This window comes from Fulvia fulva, chromosome 11 (genome assembly GCF_020509005.1).
Source record: "Fulvia fulva chromosome 11, complete sequence".
Lineage (NCBI taxonomy): Eukaryota > Fungi > Ascomycota > Dothideomycetes > Mycosphaerellales > Mycosphaerellaceae > Fulvia > Fulvia fulva.
In genome coordinates this window covers 2,884,382-2,901,105 of record NC_063022.1, presented here as the reverse complement: position 1 = coordinate 2,901,105, position 16,724 = coordinate 2,884,382, and the positions used below count along the sequence as shown (strand labels likewise).

General features: G+C 54.2%; 7 protein-coding genes across 7 annotated transcripts; 3 read left to right on the top strand and 4 right to left on the bottom strand.

Moving 5' to 3' along the window:
• Nucleotides 1–787: 787 nt before the first annotated feature.
• Nucleotides 788–4,813, bottom strand: CLAFUR5_13244 (Vacuolar protein sorting-associated protein 41; the record flags this gene model as incomplete). Its single annotated transcript, XM_047912392.1, has 2 exons — nt 788–1,032; nt 1,087–4,813. 2 exons carry the CDS (start codon nt 4,811–4,813, stop codon nt 788–790), a joined length of 3,972 nt encoding a protein of 1,323 aa, XP_047768047.1.
• A 211-nt stretch (nt 4,814–5,024) lies between these two features.
• On the top strand, nt 5,025–6,419 carry CLAFUR5_13243 (MIOREX complex component 10; the record flags this gene model as incomplete). Its single annotated transcript, XM_047912391.1, has 1 exon — nt 5,025–6,419. One exon carries the CDS (start codon nt 5,025–5,027, stop codon nt 6,417–6,419), a length of 1,395 nt encoding a protein of 464 aa, XP_047768269.1.
• Nucleotides 6,420–6,603: 184 nt separating this feature from the next.
• On the bottom strand, nt 6,604–6,864 carry CLAFUR5_13242 (uncharacterized protein; the record flags this gene model as incomplete). Its single annotated transcript, XM_047912390.1, has 1 exon — nt 6,604–6,864. One exon carries the CDS (start codon nt 6,862–6,864, stop codon nt 6,604–6,606), a length of 261 nt encoding a protein of 86 aa, XP_047768046.1.
• A 2,922-nt stretch (nt 6,865–9,786) lies between these two features.
• CLAFUR5_13241 (uncharacterized protein) lies at nt 9,787–10,119 on the bottom strand (the record flags this gene model as incomplete). The annotated part of the gene is made up of 1 exon (XM_047912389.1): nt 9,787–10,119. One exon carries the CDS (start codon nt 10,117–10,119, stop codon nt 9,787–9,789), a length of 333 nt encoding a protein of 110 aa, XP_047768045.1.
• Nucleotides 10,120–10,509: 390 nt separating this feature from the next.
• CLAFUR5_13240 (Mannosyl-oligosaccharide 1,2-alpha-mannosidase IB) lies at nt 10,510–13,644 on the bottom strand (the record flags this gene model as incomplete). The annotated part of the gene is made up of 1 exon (XM_047912388.1): nt 10,510–13,644. The coding sequence occupies one exon, from the start codon at nt 13,642–13,644 to the stop codon at nt 10,510–10,512; it is 3,135 nt and encodes a 1,044-aa protein (XP_047768044.1).
• A 483-nt stretch (nt 13,645–14,127) lies between these two features.
• On the top strand, nt 14,128–14,478 carry CLAFUR5_13239 (uncharacterized protein; the record flags this gene model as incomplete). Its single annotated transcript, XM_047912387.1, has 1 exon — nt 14,128–14,478. One exon carries the CDS (start codon nt 14,128–14,130, stop codon nt 14,476–14,478), a length of 351 nt encoding a protein of 116 aa, XP_047768304.1.
• A 390-nt stretch (nt 14,479–14,868) lies between these two features.
• Nucleotides 14,869–15,423, top strand: CLAFUR5_13238 (uncharacterized protein; the record flags this gene model as incomplete). The annotated part of the gene is made up of 3 exons (XM_047912386.1): nt 14,869–14,996; nt 15,077–15,266; nt 15,316–15,423. 3 exons carry the CDS (start codon nt 14,869–14,871, stop codon nt 15,421–15,423), a joined length of 426 nt encoding a protein of 141 aa, XP_047768305.1.
• Between the last annotated feature and the right edge of the window lie 1,301 nt (nt 15,424–16,724).

Genomic DNA, 16,724 nt, shown 5'->3' with positions numbered 1-16,724 from the left:
AGCGGCCCTGAAGCCCTCAGTGTACGAAGCCATGCTCATCACGCTCGAAATTTGGCTCCAGTCATCCGTGGGACGATTCTCTCTGCATCATCCAAGATGATGACGACGATAAGCTGAACGAAATCATGGACATGCATCGCATCTACGGTCAAGCCAACGTCACCATCGCTGCCGATAGAGCCGACACATGGGACAAAGGGTGCTTCGCTGAGCGAGATCCTGCTTGGATCACCACCTATGCTACATGACACTATGCTGAGCAGTCTGATGTCTACGGACCGCAAAAACTCCTATTCCCGCTGAGACCGGTACGATAGTGGCTCCTCACAACATGAAGAAAGCGTCCTCCAGAGTCGTGGCTGGTGCTCCCAGGAACGCATTCTTTCGCCTCGACTGATACACTGTGGCGAGCAGCAGTTTACGTGGGTCTGTAGAAGTGTGGAAGCATCCGAAGCCTGGCCGGAAGGGCGTCCCCGGAATGACGAGAGATATATGTATACCTCTACCATAGACTTGTTGCATCGAAAGCCACAAAGGCCGAGAAGAGACGATGCGGGATTTCAATACTACGTACGAACGGCAAGAGCCGATCATTAGGTGACCCCGACGGCAGGGGAAAGCTCTGAAGGCTTGAATCGATCGCTCTGGTTTTCGTTGCACATATATACAATATATAACCACCATGGGTATCTCCACTCCTCGCACACATGCAGCCAATCCCTCCTGCAAACACGTTCCCCTATCAACACCAAACGCCTCGCTAGCGAAGTACGAACCTCCCACTTCCTCAAGCGCCCTCTGGAATGATACAATGCTGACAGCCTCCCTTGACAACACTATTGATGATGTGCGCATGCGCCACTTTCCCACCCACGCTCCGGCCACCATACCCACCGTCATCTTCTTCCGCGGCTGTGGCGAGTTGATCAAGAACGTTGTCCGCCTCTTTCTTGTTCGTGTCTGGGTTTGCGTCGAGCAGGCAGGAGAGGTGGTATACGTGCCCGCAGGCGAAGCCGATGAGAGTTTCTTTGTCTGGGAAATGATCAGTGGCAAAGTTTAGTGGTTGGGATGATAGAGATGACTCACCATCTTCACGGAAAGGCTCGCTGCAACCAACGCAATGTCCTGGCTTGACTTGCTTAGCAACCGGCTTCTCTGCCTTGCGTTTAGGCACTGGGAGGCTTTCGCCATCTTTGGGCACTTTTGTCGGCGGATCGTGGACAGCGAGGTCAACGTCTGTTGGGCTCTCATGCACCACTTCGAAGCGGACGCCCTTCTTACGGCCGGCACGCAAAGTGTCCATGCCCATGCCAACTTCACCGCGGAGGACCTTCGCTACGCCTTCAGATATCGACATCTGGATCTCGAACTCCCGAACAAGGCGCTGGATGCCTTGTTTGAGACCTTCAACCTCGAGACCTTCCGGGATCCTGCGCACGACATCGATGGGATTGAATGCTGCAGCGGCACCTACTTCTTCTAGCAGACCTTTGATGAAGGACGGCTTATCCATCGAGTAGTCGAGTAGATCATTCCAGAGGTCAGGGTTCTCTTTCGCGAAGCTGATAGCTTGGCTCACATCACCTAGCTCACCAATGATCAAGTACAGCGCTCGCTTAGTCTGCCCGGTCTTGCTCAGGATGTGAACCAACTCTGGAATGTAGTGTCTTCGCTCGCAGATCTCAGCAGCTTTGTCGTAGCTGTACATTTGACTGGCCTTGACGAAGTTGTATAGTAGGTCGCGGTCGTACTCGGCAAAGAGCTTGACTGCCAGATCGGCATGATCTTCGACCATGGCGTGGCTTTCTTCTTTGCGCGTGTCGAATGGTCCGCCTCTTCGGAAGGGGGCCGGGGCTTTTGTTGATGGACCAGTCTTCCATAAGGTTCGGAAATAGAAGAAGAGAAATGGCTGGAAATTGTCGCCCTTTCGTGTCAGCTGCTGGACAACAGAGATCACAGGTACTGTCCCGCGATGTGCCTCGTCAATCAATAGCTGTATGGCTTCTGAGCTCGCCTCTTCAAGCTCGGAAAGCGGTGCTGAACGCATCTGCTCGCGGCTGATCCGTAGCATCACCAAGCCAGGCACATCATCGACCACGACATCCATCAGCTTCTCTTCCCGTATCAAACTGAAAGCTTTCTCGGCGTCTTGAAGCGCAATGTAGCAACGCAAGGCATCTCTTGCTCGACCATCCGCGAAGTACAGTCGTGCCAGCGCTTCCATAAGAATGCGCCAATCTCGACCTTGGATGCCATGCTCCGTGCCGTCCTCGGTGACCTCGCCACTCTCAAGGCGGTCTTCGATAGCCGAGATGACACTTTTGACATCAAACAGATCCGGATCCCATACATCAAGTAGCTTGCTCAGTCGTTCACGGTCTTTCCCAATGTAATGTCCCAGGATGACCTCGTACACCAGAGTAGGAAGTGGCGGCTTCAGGGCAGTCGAGGGTATGTATGGCGTGATCTCGTCAAACTTGTCTGCTTGAGCGAAAGTCCAGACCCAATGCTCCCACCTACTGCTGGTGCCTAGGACTTTGCCGGCAATCTTACCAGCTTCCTCCCACTCGTTGTCAGAGACAAGCTGCTGCATCCAAAGATCTCCAATACGGCGCTTCTCTTTCTGTGCGGTGGAGTTGTGTGCTCGTAGGGCATTCACACCTGTCGATTGTGAGCTGTTCTCGTCGGCGAAGAAATCAGCCAGACTTCCATTCTGACCGACGCCAGATTTTATGGGTGAGCTTGGCTGGGATGTGGAAGACTGTAGATCAGAGGCAGATGTATCCACAGCTTCGGGATGTTCGTCAATGAGCTGCCACGCCTCGCCATACTGTTGATGCTCAAGCAGCCACTCTAAGTGGTCCGACAGCTCTCGCTTGACAGCCAACACGCAATCGTACGGACTGTGGATGAAAAGCTTCAGACCAGGTTCCAGCGTATAAGGATGCGCATCAACTGGTCGTCTCGTCACTTCTGGAGTAGGCGTGACGTCTTGTACAGATCCCTGCCGCCTGAAGGATCCTGTTCTGCCATTCGTGCCGCGCCCATCGCTGCTCCCACTCATGATGCTGGCACCTGACGAGAACATACGAGTCGCGTAGCCACCGACTGTTAAGGTCTGAACCGTCGCGTTCTTGGTAACATCCCAGATGTCCTCCAACTTTCCTCGGGTCTGCTCTTTCGCTGCTTTATCCGGCAACGGCGGAGGCATGTAGAGTGCACCGAGATGATAGTCCTGTGCAGATAGCGTCTCGTAGCGCGATATCCTTGACAGTTCGTCAAGCTCAACTTCCTCCCCGTTGACGACATTCACCAGTCGAAGCTGGGGTGCCAGACTTGTATGTCTGTGCTGTCTTGCCTTGCGAGGTGTATCATCCTTGGCACCTTTGCCAACACTGTGAGGGGCGTTGATGAGATGATCGTCATCGTCTCTCGTGCGGTATGCCAGGATTGCGAGCAATGACGGGGTGTAAAAGCTGATTCCAGATATGATACAGTCGCGGAACTGAAGCTTGTGAATGATGTCTGCACTTCCAATCTGTCGTTTTGCGTTTGGGCCTTGTGCGGTCGAGCTTCCAGTCTGGACGTGGAGAACCCAAGCAGTATCTCCCCACCCGACCAGCAGTTTCTCAACCTTCTTGCCTTTTGTGGATGTCCTTGACCGCACGGGATCGTTGCCGTTGGTGACCTGTGCATCCAGCGCATTGTCATGTCCACCTCCGGTTGTAAGATCATCTGATTCCAGCGTCTTCTCATCGATCCATTCACATCTGCCCTTCCACACTCCAGCCATATCTTCCCAGCCTTTGCGATTCGGTCGCGCCGCATGTGCTATCCGTCTCCACGCGTCTTCCTGATCTTCACTCCCCAGCTTCAGATGACTTCGCATGATCTTTATGCCCTCCTCATTCACCCAAACAACCCATTTCCCGCTGTGACTCCATTTGATGCTGTTGATGGCTCCCTCACCCGAATGCAGGCTCTTGTCGGACCCAGTATTGCTTCCCAGGCCTATTGATCCTAGCCAGCCCGAGGCTGCTGCTGCGGCGCTGTTCGTGTTTGCGTCCGTACTGACACCGGCCTTTCCTCCCACTGTTAGTATTAAGCTTCCTGCTAGACCACCAGAGAGATACGTCTTGTCGTTTTCGTAGTCCGGACTGAGAGCCACCGCATTGACTGGTCTCGCAAAGTTCCGCAGCTGTACGTGCGCTGGATCCATCAAAGATGAGACACAGACATGGCCGTCCAAAGAGCTCGTCGCGATGTAGATCTGGTTGTTGGGCGTATTCGGGACGGGTTCCTGCTGTCTCGGAGGGGTCCTAGAGTTGCTCACGCCCGTCCTCGTCCTTGTTGGTGCCGGTATGCCTTTGCTGCTTGGCGGAGGACTTGACAGCATGGCCGCACTGCCTGTTTCACGCCTCACCAGCACTGGAGCTGGTGGTACTGGACTGATCGATATGCTCGTGACTGTCGCCTGGTGGGCGCGATACGTTCGCAGGCTCTCCAGCGCAGGCACAGCCAAGGCGTGTATGCTCCCATTGTGTGTGCCCACGACCATCTTGTCGCCCACCACGGCAAAGGCAGAGGTAGAGTCGGCGTTGCGGTATGCGTTTGCCAGGCTTCCCGTCAGCCTGGCATACTTCAGCTTGGGCTCATCGTCGTCGTCGTCGTCGTCGTCCTCTTCTTCTTCCTCCTCCTCCTCGTCGCCATCGTTGGCAGAGGCGGCGGCGGCGGAGTCGGGCATTCGGTCATGGTTCGTGTTGTGTGTGGAGGTGTCACTCTCCGTTGCCGTCATGAAACGAGCAGCAGACATGCTGCAGGCATCGAGAGGAGTGCTCCCGTGAGCCCGTGAAGGCGGTGGGAGTGGGTCGCGTGGAGGTCTCGCGGCGGTGGAAGCTGTGGAGCTGGGTGGCAGCTTCGGTGATGTCCACGTTGAGCTTCACCACGACGCGAGGATGCTTCAATGTTGCCGACGATCGACACACAAGTGCACATTGCTCGTCTGCATAGATACATACCACAGCATGCACAATCAGGCTGCGACGTTGGCAGGCTTCGCCGTCATAGCAAGCCGGAGCTGGACGACCGCATCGCCGCCTCTCCAAAGCATCGGCGCCGGCTCTGCCACCGCTTTGCCTTTCCGCTCTGCTACGACGATGGCATCGACATCTGCAGCTCACGCGCGCAAGATGCCCCGCAATCACTTCACGTCCAGTCGAACATCGCGGCAGGACGATGGCCAGCACCCAAAGCGCAAAGCCGCGACAAAGCATGCGACCAAGAACTCGCTACGGAAGGTGGCATTAGATGCTCAGAGATCGAGACTGGTGGTCCGAAGAAGTGGAAAGACACGATATGTCCATCCGGAAGCAGACACCAAAGATGTGACAGCATACTGCGCAGCAGAAACATACAACCTGAGCAGGGCGAGGTGGGAGCTGCAGCGAGAAGGACATGCGCCAGACCCATGCGGGACACGCCTCTTCCCTCAGGTCTTGCACTTCCAAACGCAGAACTCTGTTGTCAAAGAGCAAGACAGCGGCGGAGAGAGACCACAAGGTGCGGGCGATGTATTCGTCTTTCCTAGTGGATGTGTCGTGACTTGGAATGTCCCGGAACTGCTCGCACGAAAGATTGTGACGAGATACCTGCCAGTCGCCGCTGGTGACACAGGACACCTCGACAAGATGGAGATTGAAGATCTAGAGTATATCGAGGACGAGTCCAAAGAAAGCAGCCGCATCATCGGGGACACGATCATATTGGGCACCAAACCTAGTGACCACTACAACCTCGACAGCAGCCCAGAAAGTGCCATTCTCGACAACGACGAATCCCGCACCCCCGAAGTCGACACAATCCTCGCCAAAATCGCCTTCTCCTCCGCCCTAGCCCGCTCCACCAAACTCGCCGTCCTCGAAAACAGCCTCTCCCACTACTTCTCCACCACCCGCAACATCCCCCTAACCCTCGCATCCGGCAAGAAACTCAAGATAAACCGCTCGCAAATCCTCCAAAAGACCGGCGAGCTCCTCCTCATACGCGCGCAGCTCAACCTATACTCCGAACTTACGGACAGCTTACCGGATCTCTTCTGGGACAGTCCCCACGAGCTAGGCCTGGAGGGGTACTATGAAATGGTCGGACGTGCACTGGACGTGGGCGTGAGGATTAAAGTGTTGAATGAGAAGATGGATTATGCCAGTGAGATTGCTGGAGTTTTGAGTCAGAGGCTTAGTGAGAAGCATTCGAGTATGTTGGAGTGGACGATTATTTTGCTGATTTGTATCGAGGTCGGGTTTGGGATTGTGCATTTGTCGAGGGAGAGTAAGATGATGGATGAGATGGACGAGGAGAAGAGGACGAGGGAGTTGTTGCAGGTCTGGCTGCAGAGGGAGGTGAAGGGGAAGGAGGTGTAGAGGCATGTGAACATTTCATTCAGCAAGACGCGCGACTCTATGATACCCTGCTCCGATGGTAGTGATCCACTCAAACACACTACACGCCTGTTACCCATGCAAATCCTCCGCTCAATCGACTCCCTCAAAGCTGCTATGGCCTCTTCTTCGTCGAACTGAGCTTCGCCAGCAGGTAGACGAACGTTCACAGCTGCGAACAATGGCTCACGGTCTGCAAAGCCCTTCCCGAAGAGAGGTCCCCCGATGAGCAGGCCCAAAGTCTGTGCGAAGACGGCCAGTCTTGCATCCGATATTGTCGGTTCTTCTTCTTCTTCTTCTTCTTCTTCTTCTTCTTCTTCTTCTTCTTCTTCTTCTTCTTCTTCTTCTTCTTCTTCTTCTTCTTCTTCTTCCTCTCCGCCGCCCTGCTCTTCATCTTCCTCTTCGTCTTCGTCTTCTTTCTCGTCATCTTCCTCCTCTCCATCCTCGTCGTCGTCTAGGAAGTCGTCTTCACCGAGCATATCCTCCTATTCAAACCCCAATGTCTTCTTCTCTCGTGGATTCCGTAGAGTATCGTCTTCCTGTGATGCAGGAACCTTGTCAGGCTCAACTCCTCCGTGATCTTCTTAATGCCTTTCAAGGCTTTGTCAATTTGTTGCTTCTGTTGTTGATGCAGCTGGAATATGCTGACGAGCCTCTCATAGCTCCTCAACGTGCCTTTGATTCTCTCCAGTTGCTGCACATTGCCTGCCACGATCTTTGCCTCGTGTTCTGCGTGACCCCGAATGATACCAGAGTATGAATCGCAGGCCGCCAGGTAAGGCTTCTCACCACTTGAAATAGCTGACGCGGTCGAGATGCCAGCGAACTGGGCATTGGTGCCGCCACAAGTCGTGTAGGATGAGGACAAACGACTCAAAGCCCGCTCTCCTGCCGCCGCGAGTGTTCGTGCGCATATCTCCAAGACTATGACATACCGCATACGATACGGGTTGTTTGGGATGGCGGCTTGGGCAGCAGCTTCCACACAATTCATGATCTTGTTGCCACCATCGCCGTGGACAAACTGCGCATAACGACGCGCGTTTGGTTCCAAGGTCCAGCCTGCTTCGGATATGCCATGCTTTGGTCGTTGGTGGCGATCACGAGGCTTGATCTTGCTGGTGATGGCCGCTCTCGCAATGAGATACTGGCGAAGTCCTGTCATGAGAGGATAGCATATGTCCACCAGATAGTGCGCGCTTGCCACGATCAGTGGTGGCATCCAGCTGACCGGAAGCTACCGTGTGCATCTCCGTTTTCTATCACGGACAACAGCAGCCCCGTCAGTTGAGCGTACTGCTCGTGACGGGCTTTTTGAATATGCTTCGTGGTGGCTTTGCTGTTGCACACTGTCGAACTGTATGCCTTTGAGGACCAGACTCCGAAGATTCGACAGAATGCTGCCATAAGAATCTCGCCCTGGTCTCGTCTCAGTAGACATGCCATAGACGTGACACTGGTATCTTCGTAGGTCGCAAGATCGCCGTGCTGGTTTGGGCTACTGTGGCGTTGATAGCCTCGCGAAGACGATGAGGCGTCGTTGAAGGCCCTCTGAATATCTGATGTGGTTCCAGATGATGAAGCACCAAAATTGCGGTGCTTGAGCTTTGCCATAATGTTGCCAGCACCCGACATGAATTGCACGTTCAAGATATGGTCCCGGAGCCTTGTAAAAGTCATACCGAGTACGAGTCGCAGGCTGGTGAGGCTCTTGTGATACAAAGTGGTGCCTCCAGCTAGCCTTGTGGTCATCAATGTATGTAAAACTCCTGTGCTTCCACGCCGAGCCTCTTACCAGAGTCCAGTAGCTCATCGGACATGATCCCATGCAGGAACGCGAGACCTCTGAAGGTATAATGATCGGCCTCCCTTCTTAGGATAATGGGCACTTTATACCAATCGATCAAGACAATATGATCATTTGGTGCGATAGTGTCTGGTGCCAACCCGACATACCCCGCAGATGTGGTGAATACCGTTATGCCGTCCGAGACTCTTTCAGCATAGGTGAAGAAGCTTAAGACCTCGTCCTCGGTGATCGGGGTACTGCGATTGAACTCATGTCCACTGTCGTGTGGCATGCGTTTTGCTTTGTCCCACTACTCGAAAAGTGTAATCATAGCGCGTGCCAGGTCTCTGCCGTGAGGAACCAGAGAATGTAGTGGCAGTCGAGAACCTTCGCCCATAGTCTTCTCCAAGTCTAAGTGTAAGTGATTCTGCGGGTCGATGGTTTGAAGCAGCGAAATCTCGGATCGTGGCGGACAATTTTGGCTGCCATGTGCCGCATCTGTGGTGCTGTCGGCACTTGAGTGCTGCAAATTGACGTGCACTGGTGGCGGTCTCGTGAAAGCCGGAGCAGACGATAGCAAATTCAGCAATCGCTCTATACTTGTACCTGCCCTCGCATCGCCACCCCAATCCACCCTCTGCTCGATGGCGTCGAAGAGGCTGCCGTTCAAGATGATGACGTGGCGTTCAGTTGCGCTGGGGTTTCGAATTCGAACGCCAGCATACTGATACCTCTTATGTCCGTCCACAGAGTATTGCCAGACGTCCGCACTCGACCTCTATATGCCACGAGCTCGAGGAGCACCAATTTTGTTCATGGCTTCGGGATCGATGTCAGCCGTTCTGCTGAAGTCTACGACCCATGAAGGAAGGTCTGAACGTCTTTCTTGGAAGTCCAACATGCCCAGTATGTCCAGTGTCCCTCGAGCTTTGATCGCTGCATACGTTGAGATTGCAAAGGTCTGTGCGTCTCTCAGGGTGTAGTCAGGGCTGATAAGTTTTCTTTCCTCGTCGGTCAACAAACTGAGCAGCGCGTATACTCGATCGCGGCTGTCAGAACAATTCGTGTGTCTTGCGTAGTAGTGCACAGCACGATGCAAACTTCGAAAATCGTTGACAAGACCATCTGTACGATGGTGCTGTGCTCTCAGGCGATTCAGGTCGTGCATCCGCGATGGCATCATGGGTCGTCGCTCGAGCACCTTCGCCCATAAGTAGCGAAAGGCATCCGTAGGGCTGTCGAGATTCCACAATACCGTCGAAAGTATTTCTCCAGCGATCTCAAGTCTCCGATATAGGGTCCAGAATATGCATCGACGCGACGTGCAACAACAAACTCTTGCACAACCCACAGGTGTTCCCACCAGCGTGCTTCTTGGTGGGAAAAGATATGTTCCAGGACATCAAGAAGCTGTTTCATTCCATCGGCGGACCTGCCACCAGACCACCAAGGCTCGTCCAGCACAATCGGCTCGTGAGGCGTGTTCGGAGCTTCTCCAAGCCACACAAGGCAGCGACTGGCCATATAGAAGATCTTGTCCATCTTAGCTACCTGATCTTTTCACTCGTCCAGGTCATTCTGGTTGATGCACAATGCGTCCATCCACAGAACACGGGACTTGTTGGTGTAGCGCAAGCGCCGCAGCATATCGAATGCATTGTCTGTGACCGGCCATTTCGGTACTCCCTGTAGTGTGATATTTCTGCCAAGATGTAAGGGACCCCATGCGTACGAGGCGGCTTCAAAGCCTCCCCGTCTCAAGACCGATGACTGTAGTGTACATCGAATCTCATCCGCCCATGTGCCAGCCTCAAGATGCAGCAGACGGAATTGTCCGGACTCCAACGGTGGTGCAGGATACGCTGAACTAGCTTGCGGTACCGCGTTGTCCATGAGGGAGATCAGCTTCTGCCAGTGAATGACACCGGGCAACTTGTATGTTGTCCAGTATTCAGCTGAGGCTCATTCCAGAGGGTGGTGCAAGGCGGTCATCTGCTACGATGCCTGTACCTGCCTGCCAAGGTCGGGTTCGATGCGCTTCGCCCCGTGCACTGGGGCAGTGGCATTGCGGGAGTGTACCTCAGAGAGGGCTGCTCACAACACCATGCATTCACCACTACCTCTACACTATTACAGCCCAAGCCGCCTCCATGTCCACCAACGCAGACATCCAGGTCTCAGCCACGGAACGCCACGCTATGCAACCCAATAACCCTTTCCAAAAAAACGCCAATCCACCTCCTACACCTTACCGGGTATCATACTCCCTCCTGTTCCTCATCCTCACGCACTGCCCGAATCCGGCCGTCTAAAGAAATGCGCCTCGGTATTCAGCACCCAATCATCCAAACTCCACCTGTCCGGCTCATCGAACAAAAGGTAGAAATACTTCAACGTCTCCGCGATCCAGAAACTCTCCATCCCATCTGTCTGATCCGGGACCTCCTTCGTCACATCATCGATCCGCGAGTGTCCATACGGCGCATGCGTGGCTTTCTCAATCGCCATGAACATTTCCCAACCGCGGTCGCGCCAGTACTGCTCGCCGGTTATGCGGTACATGTAGAAGACTGATTCGATGGCTTCGGGGCGGAGGATGTAGGATTTGGAGTCGAGGCGGACGAAGCCTTTGGGGAGACGTTCCATTTCGATTTTGTGCTCGACGTATTGTTTGTGGGTCATTGGAGGCGGTGGTGTGTAGGCCGGACGGACTGGGGCAGCTGGGACGGGCTCTTCATCGTCTGAGATGGTGGGCGTGCCGCTGGTGTAGGGAGTGTTGTCATTGGTCCATATCTTGTCTGAGTCGGCGGCGGCGGCGAAGTCTGCAGAGTCGGCTGTTGTGGTAGGAGCCTTTTTGGGTTTTGGTTGAGGAAGCGGTGGAGCACCGCTCATTGCGACACGATCATCAACCTGCTGTCGTTTCCTCAGTTTGCCTGTGCCACCGAACTCGCCAAAGGTGTGCGCGTCTTCAGCAGCGTTGAGCTCAGCTGGGGATGGTGCTTTAACCTCGGAAGTGGCTGCAGCCAGGCCAGCAGCAGCAGACTTGCTAGCAACAGCGAGCTCCTCCTCATATGCATCAAGGTCATCGATACCGTACGTCTCCTTGAAATCCTCTCGCTGGTCTGCGCGGAACTCTGAATACGGATCAAGATCATCCTCGTACTTGGTCTGGTTCCACTTGCAGTCCGTCCAGCTGTCGCAAGCAGAAAGCATATATGACTCAGGCATAATGCCACTGCCAGTCACATTGTACGACCAGATACAACCATCAGTGAGCTTGCGGCCAATCTCCACATGCTCTGGAATTTCGAAAATCTTGCCACCCATGCCAATCATACCACCAACGAAGCATGTCAGATGCTCGTTCTTGGCAACATGAGTCTCGTGCCATTCGTCGGTGGTGTAGTTTTTCGAAGTCCGGACCTCACCAGAGATCAAGATGTCGAGGTTGTCTGGTGTCATTGGTCGAAAGATGAGCTTTTCGACAATGGGCTTCATGCTGTCGAGGTACATGCTCTTGTACTGAGGAACAAGGCCGCCAAGCAGGAGGAACTCCTTGGGTAGGTATTCGTATGTACTGTCGCTCTGTCCGCCAAGGCTGAATGTCTCCGGAGCGTTCTTACTACTGGAAGCAAAACCCTGAGTGATGCACATCTCTTCAGGCTCTTCCGCCGTGCCGTCGTATTCGAGCTGACGCAGGCCTTGCTTATGCTGGGGCTTGGTGATAGATGTGGTGTTCTTGGGCTTCGTCTCAGCCGGCGCAACCGTCTCACCGTAGTCTTCGAGTTGACGCTTGTTCAGATCACCGGCCCCACCCTTCGGAGGGAGAGGCTCGCGGTCTCCCTTGCCATAGTCCGAGGCGGCATCCACGCCAGAGCCAGGCCGAGTATCGTGACGGAGTGGTTCCTTCGCGTTATGCTCATTCGATGCCTTGCCACCCGCAGCACCACTGCCAAAGCCATTGGGAATGTACTCGTCTTGCATTGGACGACGCGAGCCATCAGCGGCACCAGCAGCGCCAGTATACACCTGTGGGTTCACGACTTCATCACCTCCACCCTGGCCAGTATACTTCGCTCCCGCTTTCGAATCGTTCAGAGCGTCTTCGGCAGCCTTTTGCACTTTGGGATTGACTTGAATTGGCTCTGTAGTAGTCGTGTAGGTGTTTCCGCCTGGTATCGGTACTTGGTGGGCTGCTGGAGGATGGTAAACCGGCTTCTCGCAACCACTTGCATCCATAATCGTCGGCCACATTCCGGGTAGTCTCGTGTTGTTCTGCCACTTCTCAAACTCATCCGTGATTCGCGCGATCGCATCGTAGTACTTGGGCTCCAATGTCAACTGTGCCAACCTCGTGAACTCCAAACTCAAAGTACCCAGCTCGGCCATGACAACTCTCGTGCTCGCGCGGTGAGCATTCGTGGCAAAGGTTGGCTTCCAGTAGTAGTATGTCTCGGGCATGCGGTTCGGCGTGTCGAAAGCGCTGTACAGGATCTCGGCAAGCTCAACAGCTTTGTCCAGCAAGACTTTGTACTTCCTTCCAGACACATCGTATGCTCCAAGCAAGCCACCAAGATATCTGATGGTGACTTCGAACATCGGGATGTCGTTCCGACTTGATGTTGTGAAGTCAATCTGGCTCGTCTTATTCACGGCATCCTCAAACTCGTCTCTCAAGCCCATAATCCACAGTGTATCCAACGAGTCCACCAACGTTGCGCCCCAACCGTTGAAGGTGTTCGATCCAACACCAGAAATCGGCTTGACCTCGTCGTAATCCCAGCCATTCTCGCGGAAACCCTTCCATGCCCATCTAGCCGCCTCTTTCACCGCCGCAAGTCTTTGAGCATCTGCTGTGCCCTGTCCTTGCTTCTGTACCCTCGGTATCGCGCTGGGCTTCCCAGTAGGGAGCTGTATCGTCGATGTCACTGGGAACTTCTCAGAGAGCTTCGACCAGTGTATGGGTACATATGTCGACGTATGAATGTATGGATCATAGTCCTCCTCGACTCTCCCATTTCCAACCTCAATCGGCAGCTCTTCTGGGTCATCGAACGAAGGGACATAAGGTACAGTCGTGCTCTCCTCCGTCGGCCGAGCTTTCGCTATCGTTGTCGGCGGCGGCGTCGTCGTGGGTTCTGCGATGTCAAGGACGTCATCCCGCCAGCCTGCAGCGGTCTCCTGAGCCTCTGCAACTGCCGCTTTGGTCTCGGGTCTCGCGTCAGGGAGTGAAGGCTCCTGTATGGGTTCCTGTTTCTCTCCCCCTCGAAGTACAGCTCCGCCTCCAATGGCCGTCTTGCCTCTAACATAGTCGGCGTACTCGCCCACGCGTGCCTCGTTGCGGGTGTAGAGGAAGAAGACGGTGACGATGCACACGACCACGGCCAGCAAGCGGACGCGCCGCGTTCTGCCGGGCATCTTGACCCACAGCAGCTAGTCCAGCCAGCGCGAGAGGGTGGAGGATGTAATGGACGCAATGTTGGAGTGGGAGCTGTTGGCGTAGAACATGTGATGATACAGTACAAAGCTACATGTATATGACAGGAGAGGTCGAGGTCAGAACAACTTTCATCCTGGTCCTTGCCGTCTTGGCCCAAAACTGCCAAGCATATCCGATAAGCTCGTTCCCGACTGCCGACTACCAGAAACACCTCAGACTCATGCACGCCATACGCCTCCCGTGCTGCCGTCCACGGGTCCATATCGTGACACATGTATGTTTGTGTGCAGCGGGGCAGGCCTGTCGCCGATGCCTGACTTCCATCCACAACTGCAGCTTCCTGCCAATCCTGGGAATCTCCAATGACATAGGGCGTGTAGAAAGACACGTGAAGAGGTACAGTATAAGGTAAATTCGAGGTCGCGGTACATTCCCATCAACATACAGTACATACAGACGACATGGCCATGCTCAGAAACCCCTCGTATTCTCCGGTGGGTCAATGGCTTGTTCCACCAGCATTTCGCACATCAGCCGCGCTCCTACGTAATCTGCCACCGCCTGTTCCTCGCCATCGACGTCGCTCCATCACAAACGCAACCAAAACCGACTACATCCCCTCCCTCCTCGCTGTTCCTCGAGTCGCGGCGAAGCCAGGTGGTTGGCATCCCACTTTGATCCACTCTTCCCGAGACATCAAGTTCACAGTCATCAGACTTGCTCCTGGTCAAGGAGAAGTGCCGACTCACTGGCACAGTCATGTGTGGAACTACTTTGTCCCGCTGGAGGGAGAGGCAGTCATCGAGACATAGACGAAGGATGGAGAAGAGAAGGAGGATGCTATGAGTGCGTCACAAGAGCAGCGTAGCTTTTTGGCCGTGCCGCCGGAGGAGGTGCATAGGGTGAGGAATGTGAGTAAGGACAAGGAGTTCGTCTTTTTGATTATGCAGCCTCCGAGAGGGAGGTATGACTACATAGCTGGTGAAAGATGATTCCGCATCCAGGCCGCCGTCTGGCATTCCATATTACCTGGTTCTGTCGGCGCCGCCGATCCTATAAGCAGTAAAGTCAGAGCCTTATCGGCGGGGAACGGGGTTGCATGTCTGCATTCACACTTCACCGAATCACGGAGGCTTCTTGCTGGCGGAGAAGATGCGGCTGGCAGGTGCATCATCAGTCCAGAGTCACTCGGCCTTTTGCACATGTGGGAGTCGACTTGTGGCGGCATTGGTATGGATGGTTCGCTGCTGTTGGTGAGAACAGCCAGTAACTCAGCTTCACTTGGTCTTCTGCACGTGCATGGATCCACAGTGCGAAGGCAACAGTCATAGTAAGCTGGCACTCCTCTTGAAAAGGCGCTTCATCAGCATTACGCCATCTACAAAGCTCATCGAACACCGGATACCACAGCAAACATCAACGAAATCCACATCACTATCACCACGCAGCCCAGCATCCCTCACACATCATGGAGGCCATCCGCGAAGCGTACGAGAAGAGAGAGTACACCGATGTGGTCGTTGTCTGCGGCGATCGCACATGGGACGCGCATCAAGTAGTGGTCCTCAAGAAGAGCCCGTACTTCAAGAGCAACACGAAGGTATGGGCATACACACCGACGAGCACCTCACCTGTGCTGACCTGAACAGGGTAACAAAGTCCAGCTCACCAACGACGACACCGACGTCGTAGCAGCTACGATACACTACTGCTACTACCAGACCTATCCTGCAAGCATGAGACGCCCATCGCTGTAGCTATTTTCCACGCTGCAATGATCGTCTACGCCTACATAGCTGAAGTCAAGGGTATGCTGCCACAAGCCATACAAAACTTCCGCAAGTCCATCGCATCCTTGCGTAAGGACAAGTCGCTCACCGAGCTCATCACGGCCACTGTCAAAGACCCAGGCGGCGGGCAAGCTGAGCTACAGGAGTGCTTCGTCGAGCTCTTGACACCCCACGCCGACTCCATCATCGCGGCTGATACCCCTTACCCAGAAGCCCAGGAAGCCGTCCAAGCAGTACCGTCTCTCTACATCGCGCTTGCACGCGCAGCAGCAGACTCACGGAGAAAGTCACGGTTACGGTCATCAGCCACTTCTTCAAGGTCAAGGTTGCGCTCGCGCTCGCCAACCCGGTCCGGCTACGGCGACGCACGCTCGTACCACTACCTTTTAAACGGAGGAATAGATAACCTCTACGCAGATTCCGAGTACAGGTGCCCGAGCTGTGTGAGCGTCTTCCACAAGAACTTCGCTCCGGACGAAGTCTTCATGCATGCCTGTCGGCCGGAGAAGCGCAATGAGGAGTGGGGAAACGAGTATAGTGCTGAGGAGTGGAGGGAGGCTTTCAGGGTCAAGAGATAGTACGCGTTCCAAGCTCCCCTCCCGGGAGTGTTGAATCACGGACGCGTATCAGTCCCTGTGGAGCAACGACCACAGGAGAAGAGAATATACAAAGAGCGAGCTGTATTTTTCAGCAAACACAAGCCGGCCGCATGAACGAGCGTGCTTTGCTTCCTGTTCTGACTTCGACAGTAATGCACTTTACATAGATCCTACGCAGTATCCTGCGATTCTCATCAGAAATCAGGAAGCGAAAGCCCACTCGTTCCAGTCAAGCTTGGAAGCATGTGAAAGTAACCGTTGCCAAGCCGGCAACGGAGAGTATCCACGACAGGCTATGGAAATCGTGTATGTCAATACTGCGCAACCGTATCCTTCGTTGAGTGTATCCAAACAGGGGTCGCATAGCTGATTAATCAGCAGTAGTTGCAAATGACAGTATGGCAGGTCCCGAGAGGTCTTATCTCTGGATTATCAACGACATTCAAGGTCCATGCGCTGGTCGAGGGTTTTTCTGGCACAGGAGATCATAGGTATGTGAGATGTTAATTGTGATGCCTCAATTCAAGGTCGATTTTCAGTCCCGTGAAGAGCGCCGCGCATTGCTGTGAGTGTGTGCCGGTGACAGCATAACGTCTATCCTGAGCCCCGGGAACATCATGCATAGATTCTGAGCTGACCATCCCGAGTTTTACGTCGTGCTTGCTGTTC